The 13,869-nt window shown below is 56.9% G+C and overlaps 3 protein-coding genes across 10 annotated transcripts; 2 read left to right on the top strand and 1 right to left on the bottom strand.

Moving 5' to 3' along the window:
- Positions 1–300: 300 nt before the first annotated feature.
- Positions 301–3,722, top strand: ecsit (ECSIT signaling integrator). 4 transcript variants are annotated; one of them, XM_037260592.1, is made up of 7 exons: positions 301–426; positions 970–1,069; positions 1,368–1,722; positions 1,802–2,025; positions 2,340–2,549; positions 2,625–2,730; positions 2,801–3,722. In XM_037260592.1, exons 2-7 carry the CDS (start codon positions 977–979, stop codon positions 3,028–3,030), a joined length of 1,218 nt encoding a protein of 405 aa, XP_037116487.1. In that variant the 5' UTR covers positions 301–426; positions 970–976; the 3' UTR covers positions 3,031–3,722. The 4 variants fall into 4 exon arrangements, with proteins under 4 accessions (XP_037116487.1, XP_037116488.1, XP_037116486.1 ...); XM_037260593.1 differs by having other exon boundaries at positions 818–1,069; XM_037260591.1 differs by having other exon boundaries at positions 301–1,069; positions 1,802–1,866; positions 1,939–2,025.
- si:dkey-28a3.2 (actin cytoskeleton-regulatory complex protein PAN1) lies at positions 3,223–8,798 on the bottom strand. 5 transcript variants are annotated; one of them, XM_037260566.1, is made up of 7 exons: positions 8,683–8,798; positions 6,283–7,976; positions 5,618–5,989; positions 5,341–5,402; positions 4,298–4,350; positions 3,918–4,226; positions 3,223–3,597 (listed from the first exon to the last, which is right to left on the bottom strand). In XM_037260566.1, the coding sequence occupies exons 2-7, from the start codon at positions 7,885–7,887 to the stop codon at positions 3,581–3,583; spliced, it is 2,418 nt and encodes an 805-aa protein (XP_037116461.1). In that variant the 5' UTR covers positions 7,888–7,976; positions 8,683–8,798; the 3' UTR covers positions 3,223–3,580. The 5 variants fall into 5 exon arrangements, with proteins under 5 accessions (XP_037116461.1, XP_037116464.1, XP_037116462.1 ...); XM_037260569.1 differs by having other exon boundaries at positions 6,328–7,976; XM_037260567.1 differs by having other exon boundaries at positions 6,283–7,971.
- Positions 8,799–9,893: 1,095 nt separating this feature from the next.
- si:dkey-106g10.7 (uncharacterized protein C11orf95 homolog) lies at positions 9,894–13,788 on the top strand. The gene is made up of 5 exons (XM_037260582.1): positions 9,894–10,332; positions 11,276–11,758; positions 11,915–12,256; positions 12,345–12,728; positions 13,058–13,788. Exons 1-5 carry the CDS (start codon positions 10,209–10,211, stop codon positions 13,522–13,524), a joined length of 1,800 nt encoding a protein of 599 aa, XP_037116477.1. The 5' UTR covers positions 9,894–10,208; the 3' UTR covers positions 13,525–13,788.
- Positions 13,789–13,869: the final 81 nt, after the last annotated feature.

The following is a 13,869-nucleotide window of genomic DNA, read 5'->3' as shown; positions in this document are numbered from 1 at the left end:
ACGTCCTCTTCCGTTTAGGTCTTCGGTTGGGGGGGGGGGGTTACAAACGTAACAGAAAACATTCTCCAACGAAAGGTTCGAAAAAGCCCAGGCGGTATGGAACTATTTAACGAGTTCGTTTAATGGTACTATTTAATCTACTGTGTTCCTAAAAATAATGTCATCCAAATTCCGCTCTCTTCAACTTCCGATAAGATGTAAACACGCAGGACTGCTTCTTCATAGCTTGCCTTTTCCCTTAGCTGAGGAAGCACATCTTTTCGATCGTTTTATTTCAGTTTGTCTCAATGTTACAGAGGGGGGAAAAAGAGCGGAACTAATGTCAGCGTTCTTGGCCGGCGGGATTTGGATGTAGCATCCGGAAGTCGGTCGGTCGGTCGACGTTTCTGCACGGCGACACTCATAAAGAGCAACTTGAAGGAGACGGTGAGCGAGCGAGCTAAGCATTCGTTTAATATATGCAGTACACGCAAACGCCACTGTACTAGCTTGTTTTTAACATTGATCCACATGACAACCACGATGTACCATCCGAATAAATGATGTATTCCGGTTTTCTTCAAATGTATATATTATTCTAAGACACTGTCCGCAACCGCATGCATTTTGCAACTAGAACACTGCGCTTAAAACCCGATTAAAGAATGCATAGTATTGCTTAAAAGTGAGGTGAAATTTCTACCTAAACGTATGAAAATAAACATATCGTACTGAGAAGGCACGCAGCACTGCTTGCGAAGTTCAAACAAGATTTAGAAAAAAAAGTGTCAATGTGGAAATGCTTCGCCTCATCTATTCCCAAAGTGCCGAAATACAGCGCGCAAATGGCGAAGTTGTTGACGCTGAGTGTGCTTTTGCAGCAAAAATAATCATCAATGAGCGTACGACAAGAGCATGTGATTCTTTCTGTGTGAGCGAGCGAGAGAGAGAGAGAGAGCGAGAGCGTCATGCGCCTTCTTCCTACTGCAGTTGTACCATGCATTGCGCCCGCTGCCTGCTCCGAGTTCTGGGCCAGTCGGTCTACCGTGCTGCTCGGCCCAGTTTGCTACGCAGTCCACAGCACCGTCAGGTAAGACAGCAGTCCGAATTTAGGTCAGACTAAACCATTATTAACGCCTTCATGGTGACATGTTTTTGGAAATGTTCATGATTCCGTTTTTACCATTTGAGTACAATTGCATTGAATCTTTCAGAATTGATTCTTTTAACCTATATAGTGTCGTTTTTATCAATGTTCTCATTCAAGTACATTTTGCTCTATTGAAGCACAGTGTTGACGTCGAAACTGTGCCGTGGCTTACAATAGGAAATATCTGGAAGAAAGAATGTCACATCATTTGGATGAGCGCTCCCACCACGTTCCACAGGTGCTGCGGCGCTTCCGCAGCAACGACACACCCGCCGAGTTTGTGGGCGCCGAGACGGCAGTGGCGCGCGACCCCTTCGCCGCCGAGCACAAAAACGAGGCCTCTTTCGCCGAGGCGCTGCGGGCCTTTGCCGAGGCGGACGTGAGGCGCAGGGGCCACGTGGAGTTCATCTACGCGGCGCTCAAGAAGATGCCCGAGTTTGGCGTGGAGCGCGACCTCGCCGTCTACAACCAGCTGCTGGACGTCTTTCCCAAGGAGGTGTTTGTGCCCAGGAACTTCATCCAGCGCATGTTCAACCATTATCCTCGGCAGCAGGAGTGCGCCGTGCAGTTGCTGGAGCAAATGGAGAACTACGGTGCGTGTGAGTGACAAAGGGTTCGCTCGCTCGCTCAAAGCCACAATCTGAACGGGTGTGGTTTTTTTGCTTTGGCCAGGAGTCATGCCCAACGTGGAAACCAAGGTCCTGCTGGTGCGGATCTTTGGCGACAAGGGCCACCCTGTGAGAAAGTACCAGCGCATCATGTACTGGTTCCCCAAGTTCAAACACGCCAACCCCTTCCCCGTACCGCAGCGGCTGCCCGAGGACCCGGTGGACCTGGCCCGCTTCAGCCTGAAGCGGATCGCCAACGACCTGGATGCCCGAGTCACCGTTTACCAGGTGGCCCGTTTCAAATCATAAGGGGGAACGGGAGACCGGCAAAAGAGGGAGGGTCGGGACTTTGTCTTCGTCTCGACGGCATCCCTTATCACTCGCCGTTCGGTGTCCACCGACGCGTTTGCCGCGACGGGTCCGACCAAAACACGCGGCCGCAAATCTGACGACATGACCCCCAAACTACATTTTTGGAGCACAAGTGTACATATTTGGACAAAGGGACTGAAGTTTTTCCTTTCTTTTCTCTTCTTCCTTTCCAATCCCCACGAGTCGTCAAGATAGCGTGGCCATCGTCTTACCTCCCATCTCGTCAGCAGATGGCGCGCACGGACGTGAGCCGGAGCGGCGAGCAGACGGCAGCGGCGCCGCACATCGTGGGCATCCAGAGCCCCGAGCAGATGGGGCTACTCGGCGAGCACGACCCCGACAGGCCCGTCTTGGTGGAGGGGCCCTTCCCGCTGTGGCTGAGGAAGACGTGCGTCCACTACTACGTCCTCCGGGCCGAACCGGCGCCGCCTGAGGAGAGGGTGAGCGGAGCCGCTGCTCGCCAGCACGCGTCAAAGAACTGAAATGGAATATTTCTCTTTTTTTTTTCCCCCAAGGCGGAGGAGCCCTACGATCCAGAGCGCTGTTTTGACTACCCTCTGCAACTCGACTTGGACTTAGATCGGGACCTTGGGGACATGGACACTTTAGATGTTGAAGACTGTAAGAAAGACATTTGGGATGGTTTGGAAACTCTTTGGTGACTTAACTTTTGCTGTGTCTTTCCCCCTAGTGGACGAAGGTCCAGTTTATGCCATGTGCATGACCAGCCAGGGGGACCAGGCCACGCTCAACCGGTGGATCTCCGGTCTCCAGGAGAGCAACCCCATCCTGGGTCGGATCCCCACCCTGTTCCGCCTGCGAGCCGCCGCCCCCCCGAGGGAGCTCCCGGCAGAAAGCCCGACAGACGAGTCTCTCGGTAGGGAGGCGCCGCCCGAGGAAGCGAGAAGGAGCGCCAACTGACTGAGCGCGCGGGCTCCTCTGCCCTCGCCTTCCCTCAAACCCAGATGGAGTCTTCAACTTGCGTCTTTTGGGAAGGAGAAGACGGCAAGAAAACACTCTAGAGGCCGAGCGCCGACATGCGTGCCGACGTGCGTGTGGCCGGCCGCAAGCGCGCCCCATAAGAACTAATTGCACTGCTCACAAAAGAAATTGTGACAAAAAAGACCATTTAATTGCAGAACAAAAGGCATCAGTTAGCACGTGCCAAATCCATTGAAAAGCTTGCGGTGGGCTGGTGTGCACACGTCCACGTCGGTTGGCCGCAACGCAAATGCTTTCTGGCCTGCCAGATGCTGACCGGAGGAAGAAAACTTTGTGCTGTCACCATGCTCCTGAATTGAAAGGGCCAATCTCTCTCTCTCTCTCCCCTCGCTCGCTCGCTCGCTCGCTCACGCTCTCCTTTGGCTACAAAATCACATTGGCTCCGAGCGACTTTGCCCGTGGCTTGGCGGGATCAACGGACATGAATACCTGAAGATGTCTTTTGGAGAAGTTGCTTTTATCCCACACTTCAGTTCCTGTGAGTCTCTGTTGAACAAAACAGGTCTATTCATTCATTGCAGTTGTCGGTGAGGCACAAGTAAACGCGGGCGGGCGGGCGGGCGGGCGACCGACGAGGGGATCGAAATGAACAATAAACTGTGTTCCAAGTGCTCGTTGCTTTTGTCCATTTTTTTTTCTCTCTCTCCAATTTTCCTCAAATACATTTCTTTGGGATGCGCCGATTCCAACGAAGCAAAGCGCCACAATGACGCCATTCGATTCTACTCCTTCATCGATACAAAAATGGTCCGCGATGTCATCGATCAATTTGGCAGTTGGCGCTAAACCGAGACGAGCTTGCCTACCTGCCAGGGCCGCGTGGCGCCGCTGGAGCTGGCTGGTGAAGAAGCGCTCGCGCCGGGACACCTGCTCGTCCCAGGCCTCCAGGATGCGGCGGCGCTGTGCGGGCTCCAGGGCCCGCGTGTGCGGGTGGGCCTCCTGGATGTGCGCCAGCACGCCCTCCAGGCTGTCAGAGTGCTGCAGCTCACCGCACGCCACGCACACCAGCAGCCGGTCCAGCGGCTCGTAGTCCATCAGGTAGGTGTTCCTCCACGTGGCCTCCGACACGGGACCTTCCTCGCCGGGGGGGCGCTCGGCCGTCCCGAGCAGCTCACCTGGCGACGCGGTTGACCATCGTTATTTTTGTTTTTCCAAATGAGTCTTTCCCCATCTGCTGCCGCGTTACCTTGCGGCGGTGCGGCGGCGGCGTGAGAGCAAGTGCCGGTGTCCGCCCAATTGCTGTGAAAGCAAAGAACAACGGGAGAACGATACACATGGATGGGCGAGCGCAACCGCGAGTCCATTTTCCATCTCCGCTCCGCTCGCTGCACCCTCGGATGGGTGGGACCGCCTCCCGATAGACAAAAGGTGCGAGCAAGCGCATCATTCCGAGTGCGGCGTTTACGTATCCTGTTTACCGTATTATAAGCAGCAGTGTTTTTTCATAGGTTGGCCGGGGGTGCGACTTATACTCTGGAGCGACTTATGTGTGAAATTATTAACACATTATATCCTTTCAAATGTTATCGTCACACTAAACCGCAAGAGGACGCTCTCGGCCTGTGGAATAGTTGCAACTGACGATGAGTCTGACGTCCGCTTACGAAATCAGCGGAGTTGTTTATGAGTGACCCAGAGGACAAAGATTTTGATGGATTTAAAGATTTGGAGTGGGACGGATGCTTCGATAAACTTGTTATTTATGCTAGTTATTTGAATAACTCTTCATATGTGACGTCAGGCACGTTCTCAGCTCCTCGTTCATGTAACGTGAGCATAGCGTAGCGTTCAGCCTGTTGTTCCCTATTCATGTCTGTTCTTGCTGTTGGATTTTGTCCAATAAAGAAATGCCACTTATACGCCGGTACGACTTATGTTTTTTTCCCCTTTATTACGAATTTTATGGCCTGTGCGACTTATACTCGGGAGCGACTTTTAGTTGGGAAAATATGGTACTCGACGTCAGAATGCATCGGTCTTGAATGGGCAAAACATTGTCGAAAGGGCCAAATGTCAGCCCATCAAAGTGGCTCAATGAGTTAGCCTCTAGTGGACCCAAGACGGATGGAGGCATGTCCGAGATGGATGGCGGCATGTTCACCCTGTGTGAAAATAACAACTGACGAGCAGCTCAAGACACAGACCAGAGTTCCGGGCTGTCATTTCTCCGTACGTAGCGTCTTTAACGAGAACAAACGATCAAGGTCCAAAGCAAATGCAGGTTCCTACCTGACGAGATGTCCTTCCGCGTCACTCAAAGGCTTGTCGGGCATGGCACGCTGACAAAAACCCTGTGCGATGGGAGATCAAAACAGAGAGAAAGAAATAAAAGCATGGCTCGTCACCGTTGGTGGCTAGCTAGCCTAGCCCCGTCGTTGCGCCGGCCGGCCAGCGCGGTTGGGAAACGCCTTAGCCGGCAATCAGGAGATGGGTGTGTCGGCGGTTGCCATGGCGAAGAACCCAGATGGCCTACTGGAGTAAGCGAGCCTCGCTGGACTTTTTATACCTGGAGCTTGCGAGCGGGCGGCGTGCAGGTCCTCCCGCGGGCGACGCCCTTGTCAGCCACACACTTCCTGGCTCTCTGCTCCTTCTTCTTGATCCTCCAGTACTCGCGCTTGCGCTTCACAAAGTCCTCCTCGGACTCCTCCGGGCGGCGCTTGGGAGGGCCCGCGCCGGGCGGCCACAAGCGTTTCAGAGGAGCGGGAGGCCGGACGGGGAGCAGCAGGGTGAGGCCGGAAAGCGGGTTTTGCGGGGCTCTCAGAGTGGGGAGAGCGGGGTCCGGCTCTGCTGCGGGGCGTCCGTTGCCGGGCGCTCGGAGCAGCGCGGCGGAAACCCTCGCTGGCGTCTTTGCGACGTTTATCGGGGCCAGAGCCGCGGCCTGAACAGGAACAGAGTTGTGCATTTGTAACCTTGTCTTTTGTCCATAGAGTTCATCAGATGTTTGCGGTAACAGACCGGCTGTCGGACGCGGGCTACAATGGCGGACGCAGCCAATGGAAAGGCACAGACGAGTACGCTCGGACACGCGCGCAGCGACACAAACGCATGCAGCCGTAAATGGACACAGTGTCTGGACAGTGGACAGACCGACAGACAGACAGACAGACAGACTCCGAGCCAGGGTGAAAGAAGGCCAGCGTGCCAAGAGCAGAGAGAACGCCTGCGTCCCACCTGCTTGCTCCCTAAGCCAGCACCACGGCCACGACCAGCGCCGACCTTGCGCTGGCTCTCCTTCTGCCGGGCCCTCTGCTGCCTCTTCATCAGCTTCCAGTACTCGCGCTTCTTCTGCAGGCTCCCGTCTGCACTCGGGCAAGGCAGGGGGATGCCATCGGGGTACCGAGCTCGCACAACCAGAGCGACCTCCGTCATGTCGGGCTCCGAGCGCTCGGGTTCCGCTTTCACCTTGGCGCCAACGCCGGGCTCTTGGTCTCGGACCTCATTCGCCGTGCTCAGAGACTCCTCCAGAAGCTTCTTCATGGAAGCCACCGCCAGCAGAGTGGTCGCCGCCGGGCAGTCGGCGGGCGAAGCCGGGTCAGGCTCGGGCTCCAGAAGCGGAGGCTTGACATCTGGAGCGACGCCTCGTTCCGAGGCGGGACTAAGGTCGGGCTCCCGTTTGACGGCGTTCAACACGGGCGCTTCCGACACCGGCCTCGGGCCCTGCTTCCTTTGGAGCGGCGGGCCGAGCCGAGCCCCCTCTCGCCTCAGGCGGGCCGCCCGCTGCTGCCGCTTCGTCACCCTCCAGTACTCTCGTTTCTTCGCCAAGCGCTCGGCTTCGCTCAGCGATTGATCCGAAAGGAGCATCTTCCTGACGCAGGCGGGCCGAGCGACCCGTGCGGCCGGAAAGACGGCCTTGCGCTGGCTCTGAGGACGCGTGAGGTGACTGCAAGACCGGGGCGGCGGTGGCTCTGAGCTTCGGGCGGGCGCTCCGGCGGGGACCGCGCGGCCGTCTTTCCCGGCCATGCCGCCGAGGGACGGCGTGGTCCGGGGAATGCCCGCCGCGGACAGCGCGCCGTCTTCTTTAATGAAGCTGCCGATGGTCCCCGGGCGTGGGACCCACGCCCGGGCCCGCCTCAACTCCTTCACAATGTTGCGGTAACGTCGGACTCGCCGCATCAGGGAGTCCTTCTCCTTGAGCCGGACCTTGGCCTCCATCGACATCTTGGCCCGCTGCTCCCGCTTTTTAATCCGCCAGTACGCTCTCTGTTTGGCGACGCTCTGCTCCAGAGCGTCACCGGCAGCGTCCGTCGGAGGGATGCTCCTCCTTGTCAGCGGCGGCGAAGGCACGGACAGGCATTTGACTTTCCGCCGTCTTTGCGCTTGCGAGGATCTCCGCCGAGGGAGGCTTGACGGCGGCGCGCCGTTCGGAGGCCGTTCCTTGGCTATTTGTGTGGACTTGCGCAAGGTCTGCGTTTGGGCTCGCCCACCTCGGTCGGCGTGAGGAAAAAGGAAGTGAGCGGACGCGGTTATCACCGGCGTGACCTTCTCCTGGGTTTCGCTGAGCCTCGCCGCCATCTTGGCCCGCTGCTCTCGCTTTTTCAGCCTCCAGCGTTCCCGGCGACGGGCCACTCGAGCCTCCTCGCTCTCACTCTCCGTTGTCGACGTGCGCTCGCTTTTGACCCGCGCAAAGTGCGGCGTCCGGCCGCCGTCGGTCATCGTCCCGACCGTCCGAGTGGTTTTAGCCGAGCGAGCGGACGAAGCGGTAGTCGACGGGGTGGCGGCGGTGCCGCCGTCCAACTCGGGAGCCTCCGAGTCGTCTTCCGTCTCGACCGTGGGCATGCTGCTGTCAAGCGACAAGATGGCGTCCCGCCGAGTCCTTCATGGGTTCCGTCCGGCCGGAAGGCATTGTTCTGCCGTCAGGACCTGTGCTGACATGACAGTAGCACACTACAGTCAATGTGGGAAATGAGAAGATCAACGCATGTTTCTGTGCAATATCCATTTGGATCGAATCAACATCAAATGTTACGTAGCATTGCAGTCGATTCCAATCATTCTTGTTGTCTCTTTTCACCCATGTTAAGTTTGCCTTCAATGTTGGTCAAATGGCTTACTCATTTGAAGTCGCTGGTGTTACCCTCACTGCTTTCATGTCGACTTGTTTGGAGGCCTTGTAGCAATTGCAAGCAACACACGGCTGGCTGGCTATCACGGCTGGCTATCTCGCCCTTCCAACGTGTCGTCGTCATGGTGATGCTAGCTAGCTCTTGAAACGTGCCCTCCGCCGGCCGGCCGGCCGGCCGACCGGACGGACGACTGGCTTGCCTTCGTTCTACCCGCCGACCGTCAAAATGTCGCATTTCGCACGCGTTTTGACCCATTTCAACAGCGGCGAAGAAACGACGGGTTCAAAAGAGGTGGCGGCCGGGGGGGGGGGGACACTACTAGGACGGTCGTCGAACGAACGAACGAGGCCGAGCGAGCGAGCGGGCGGGCGAGTCTCCGGCCCACCGGCCGGCCCACCGTGTCTCACAATGGACATCTAGCTTGTCCTCGTCGTTTATCTTCGTCTGCGCGGCTTCGAGCGCCGGAAAGGAGGACGGAGAGTGAAAGCATGCGCGCTCGATCGTTTACCTTATCAACGAGTTACTTTAGTGCCGGGGGGCTGAGGATTTTTTTGTTTTCTTTTTCTCCGTGATGATGTGAGGACAGCCTGCGTAGGACTCGATCCGCCCGCGTAGGACTCGATCCGCCCGCGTAGGACTCGATCCGCCCGCGTAGGACTCGATCCGCCCGCGTAGGACTCGGTCCGCCCGCGTTGGACTCGGTCCGCCCGCGTAGGACTCGCTCCACGGTCGGTTAGCTCCCGCCGTGCGCGCGCGCGCGAGCTAGCCGGCCTGCCGGGAACTGGCTGCCTTGACAACGAAGCACAGGACCCGGATACTGACTGGCCCGACCGACTCCACAATGACAAGGCCGCGCGCGCGTCTCGATGTTTTGGGGGGGAAATACGTACTCACAAATATAGTCATCAAACTGGAATTTCAGTCATGAATAGAATCCATGTACCGCGCACCTACCTTTACAGCCAGCCCCTTTATGATTTTTTTTGTTTTGTTTCAATAATAAAGTGTATACAATATAGGAATAAACGCGATTATATCCCATATTAAAAGGTGTGTGCCTAAAAAATAGAATAAAAGAGAAATAAACGCGTGCATAAAATGAAATTTAGAATTTGAATATTACAATACGAGGTAAAAAACAACAACATATTCAAATGTGCTTATGTGTCAAATAGATCCATCCATCGATCCACTTTGTGAACCTCACGAGGGACCGACCCTCAGTTTCCTATCTCAGCTGACTGGACACCCTGAAGCGGTTCCCAAGCAGCACAGAGAGTGACGAACAACAGTTCGCACTCCCACACGTGGCCACCTCCGGGCAATTTGGAGCGGTCAAGCAGCCTAGCTAGCACGCATGCTTTTGGAGCAAATTGGAGTACCCAGAGGAGACTCATGCAGGCACAGGGAGAACATGCAAACTCCACACGGGCAGGCCTGCAACCACCATGCCGCCCGCCCTGCCCTGCCTTGCCCTGCCCTGCCCTGCCCTGCCTTGCCTTGCCTTGCCTTGCCTTGCCTTGCCTTGCCTTGCCTTGCCTTGCCTTGCCCTGCCCTGCCCTGCCCTCTCTGTTGTCAACACATGCAGTCTATCTGTGCGTAATGATAAGAATACTAACGGGCGGTCGGGCGACCTGACAAACGTACGTGTGATGACGCAACAGTGCTCCAGGACTCTCGTGGACACGAGTACTGTCTCTTTAAATTTACCCAGGAGCCCCTTAAGGAGCCCCAGGGGCCCCTCGTCCGGCTCCCCACCCTTAAGACAAGCAAGAGCTTCAGAAATTCGCGACTGGAGGCCCACGCTCACGCCTTTGCTGCACCTTTTCCGCGTCACGGGAGAGCCCCGATGAAAAGTTAACTTGTCAAGAGAGAGCGCGAGGGTGGGGGGCGGAGGGGGGTAGGTTTACATTGACAGGGTCGCGCGCGCGCACGCACACGCACGCGTCGTCGGAGCTGCCGTGCGATGCCAGATGAGTGTCCCCAACGTGCTCATGCGCGCGTGACACGTCCCGGAACCGGAGCGAGCGCGGGATGGACGTCGCCGACGCCGAGCTTCGGCGTTGCGAGCAAGCTCGGCCGGAGCCGCTCTCATTAACCGTACGCGGGGACGAGGAGGAGGAGGGAGAGGCGGCGCGCGGCCACGGCGACTGGGGAGGTGAGGTGACGTTGAGCAAAAGAGAAAGTCAATGTTACGCTTTTCATGTGTGTGTGGCTGCTGTCAAAGCCACGGCCATTGTCAGTGGGACAATACCAATACCGCTTGGCCCCGAAAGTCTGTGTGGGCTCCTGTAAACAAAGGCTTAACAGCGCCACGGCGCGCGCGGACGTCCTCGTGTGGACAGTGGAGGCACTACAGGGGAAACATCTGAAGCTAACCGGTTAGCTTGATCCCAGAACAAACAGTCATGTTTTCATCATCATCATATGAATGATAATAACAACAAAGTTAAAGTCAAGTTAAAGTCCCAATGATCATCGTCACACACACACACATCTGGGTGTGGTGACATTTGTCCTCTGCATTGAACCCATCCCCGTGTGATTTGGATCCATCCCCTGGGGGGGGAGAGGGGAGCAGCACCAGCAGCACCAGCAGCACCAGCAGCACCAGCAGCAGCAGGAGGAGCAGCAGCGGTGCCGCCGCCGCCGCGCTCGGGAATCATTTGGTGATCTAACCCTAACCCAATTCCAACCCTTCATGCTGAGTGCCAAGCAGGGAGGCAATGGGTCCCATTTTTATAGTCTTTGGTATGACCCAAACAAACAATAATAATAATAATAACAATCATTTACAGTATTTAAGAAAGAAGGGTTGTTTTTTGGGAAACCTCATCAGTGGACAGTAGAGGCACTACAGGGGAAAAGTCAGAAGCTAACCGGTTAGCTTGATCCCAGAAGAAACAGTCAGGTTTCATAATAATCCTAATAATAATAACAATGATGTTAATAACAATGCGCGGCACACACATAAAGCCCTACCGGATACAAATTTGCTGTTGACCAGTGTTCCTTTTCAACATTGCATTATCAACTGGAAAATCCCTGAGCTCCACACAGTGACGCGAGAACATGAGTCCAAGCGTGTTGTGTCTTCTTAGCGGAAGACGCACTCGCCAACGGCCACGCCTCCCGAGACGAATCCGAGGAGGGCTCGGCGGGACCCGTCCGATCGCCGGGCACCAGCTACTGGAGCATCAGCGAGAGTCCCGACCGGCCCCCCATCCTGTCGCCGGCGCCCGGTCCGTCGTCGGGACGCAAAGTGCGCCGTGCGTCGCGCCCGGGCCTGAGCCGCATCCCGGGCCGCGACCACCGGCGCTACTACCACGAGTACTGGCGCAGCGAGTACCTGATGGACTTTGACCCGCTGCGCCACGGCATGATCTGCATGGTGTGCGGCAGCTCGCTGGCCACCCTCAAGCTGAGCACCATCAAACGCCACATCCGCCAGAAGCACCCCGACTCGCTGCTGTGGAGCGCCGCCGACAAGGAGGTCATCCGCTCGGGCTGGGAGAGCCACCTGAGCCTCGCCGCCCCGCCCGTCCAGACTTCACCTCGGGGGGACCGAGAGGCCGACGCTGCCGGTGAGTGCGTGCGTGCGTGCGCGCAAGTTGGGCAACGAATGGCGTCAGGTGGTTTTTTTGATTCGTTCGTTCGGTCGACAAAAATGCTTGAAATCTACACGTACAGCATTGAAAAAGTAACATGATTGTTTATTTATTTTTTTTGTCCCACCTGAGCCGCACCGGCCGAGTCCCAACTGCAACAGAGAAGGAACCTCTTTCCCCGGCCCGAGGCGGGAGACGCCGGCCATGCGGAAGACGAGGCGGCGGCGGCGGCGGCGGAGATCCGCACGCTGGAGTGCTACCTGAACGCGTCGCTGCACGCGTGGTTCCGCCAGGAGTTCCTGATGGAGTACGAGGCGGATGCGGGCCGGCTGCTGTGCATGCTGTGCGGCGGCCAGCTTCCCTCGCTGCACCTGGACCACATCAAGAGCCACGTGCTCCAGCGCCACCCCGACTCGCTGGTTTACACCTCCCAGCAGAAGCACTGCGTCCTGCAGGCCTGGGCCCAGGCGCACGGTGAGCGAGACCGCGTACCCGTTGGGCCCGGGGCGCTTTGTCGGCCGGCACTTGTCGGCAATTGACTTCCCTCTATTGACCGCGACAGACGAGTCGGAGGGCTCGATCCAGTCGGAGGCCGACGACGGAGGCGAGCGGGACCCGTCGCCGTCCGGGGACGCGGGTCCGATCGGCCAAGACGGCGGCCCGGACGCCGTACGGCCGGGCCCCGCCCGCATGGAGCGGCGCCGCGGCGCCTGCGGCGAATCGTGGCAGCTGCGCCTGGACTACCTGGTGGCGTACGGGCCCCGGGGCCGTCGGGTCTACTGCATGGTGTGCTCGCAGGTGCTGCGCGGGACCCAAGTACGCAGCTTCCGCCGCCACATCCAGCAATGCCATCCCCAGACGCTGAGCCTGAGCCAGGAGGAGCGGGAAGCCGCCGCCGCCGCCTGGACCAAAGAGTACTGTGCCGACGGCATCCTCGCACAAGACGGTGGGTGGGTGGGTTGGGGTTAGCTGGGGGGGGGGGGGTTCCCATTACCCTAGCGCAGAATCCATGATGTACGTACATAGATAGTAGAAGGCGGTTCTTTTGTTCAGATGAGTCCAAATTTGAGATGTTACCTGCTTGACAGTTCCCACTGTCTTCCTCAGATGCGTCGGATGTTAAGGGCCAGAAAACAATGATCTGCAAAAATGTCCAAAAAGTCAAGTGCTACAAACACTTTGCGTATCCACAATGCATTTATCGGCTTGATGTTCCTTTTTGTTGTTGGTTATTTTTTCGATCGAGGCTTATTGCACTTACTTCCCGGTCGGCAGAAATTAACACGAGTGATGCCGCCGCTGTTCCGACCACCGACGAAGCCCCGAACGAGGACGCCTCCCCTGACACCAAACGCTCGGTGAAAGAAGAAGAGGAGAAGGGTGAGGATGGAGGAGTGAAGGACACAAGCAAGGACGCCGCCCCGCGCCACGGTCACTACCCGGGCAAGGACCAGCGGCGCAACTACCAGGTGCGCTGGCGCAGGGACTTCCTGATGGACTACGACTGCCGGCGGCACGGGCTGATCTGCATGGTGTGCGGCGCGGCGCTGGCCACGCTGAAAGTGAGCACCATCAAGCGCCACATCCAGCAGGTGCACGCGCACTCGCTGCGCTACGGAGACGCCGAGCGGCGCCGCGCCGCGCTGTCCTACGACCGCAACGCCAAAAGCTTTGTCCACGCCGACGACTGCTTCCTGTCCCGGGATCACGCCCGCACAGACATAGGGCACTTTGCCACTTAAGGGGAGGGGGGGGGGTCTCGGGCTGCTCTTGTTTCAGCTTCCACAACAGATCGAGGGAACGCTATTAAAAAGCTCCTCCAAAAGCCTTCCCAATGCATCTGGAAAAGTATGCGCAGCGCTTGCTTCACTACTCCACATGATGTTAGAGCTTTATTCAAAATGGAGTAAATGCACCCTCCTTAAAATTCTGCACATATCTTGTAATTTTTTAAAAAAACGTTTTTTGTTAATTTATTAAAAAATGTCAAAAAGTAGAAAATCACATTCAAAGGCTTCACTCATGACCTTTATTTGGCTTTCTCCCCCCCCCCCCCCCAAAAAAAAACCAAAAAACAAAAATATATA

This window comes from Syngnathus acus, chromosome 10 (assembly GCF_901709675.1).
Source record: "Syngnathus acus chromosome 10, fSynAcu1.2, whole genome shotgun sequence".
NCBI lineage: Eukaryota > Metazoa > Chordata > Actinopteri > Syngnathiformes > Syngnathidae > Syngnathus > Syngnathus acus.
This window is presented reverse-complemented; position numbering and strand designations above follow the sequence as displayed.

Coding starts and splice junctions, on each gene's coding strand:
- si:dkey-106g10.7 (XM_037260582.1), top strand. CDS start 10,209: ATGGACGTCGCCGACGCCGAGCTTCGGCGTTGCGAGCAAGCTCGGCCG. Junction 10,333..11,275: donor CGGCCACGGCGACTGGGGAG/GTGAGGTGACGT, acceptor GTGTCTTCTTAG/CGGAAGACGCACTCGCCAAC. Junction 12,257..12,344: donor GGCCTGGGCCCAGGCGCACG/GTGAGCGAGACC, acceptor TGACCGCGACAG/ACGAGTCGGAGGGCTCGATC.
- ecsit (XM_037260590.1), top strand. CDS start 779: ATGCTTCGCCTCATCTATTCCCAAAGTGCCGAAATACAGCGCGCAAAT. Junction 1,070..1,367: donor GCAGTCCACAGCACCGTCAG/GTAAGACAGCAG, acceptor CACGTTCCACAG/GTGCTGCGGCGCTTCCGCAG. Junction 2,731..2,800: donor CACTTTAGATGTTGAAGACT/GTAAGAAAGACA, acceptor CTTTCCCCCTAG/TGGACGAAGGTCCAGTTTAT.
- si:dkey-28a3.2 (XM_037260566.1), bottom strand. CDS start 7,887: ATGCCCACGGTCGAGACGGAAGACGACTCGGAGGCTCCCGAGTTGGAC. Junction 5,990..6,282: donor CTGGCTTAGGGAGCAAGCAG/GTGGGACGCAGG, acceptor GTTCCTGTTCAG/GCCGCGGCTCTGGCCCCGAT. Junction 4,227..4,297: donor CGCCGCCGCACCGCCGCAAG/GTAACGCGGCAG, acceptor CCGCGTCGCCAG/GTGAGCTGCTCGGGACGGCC.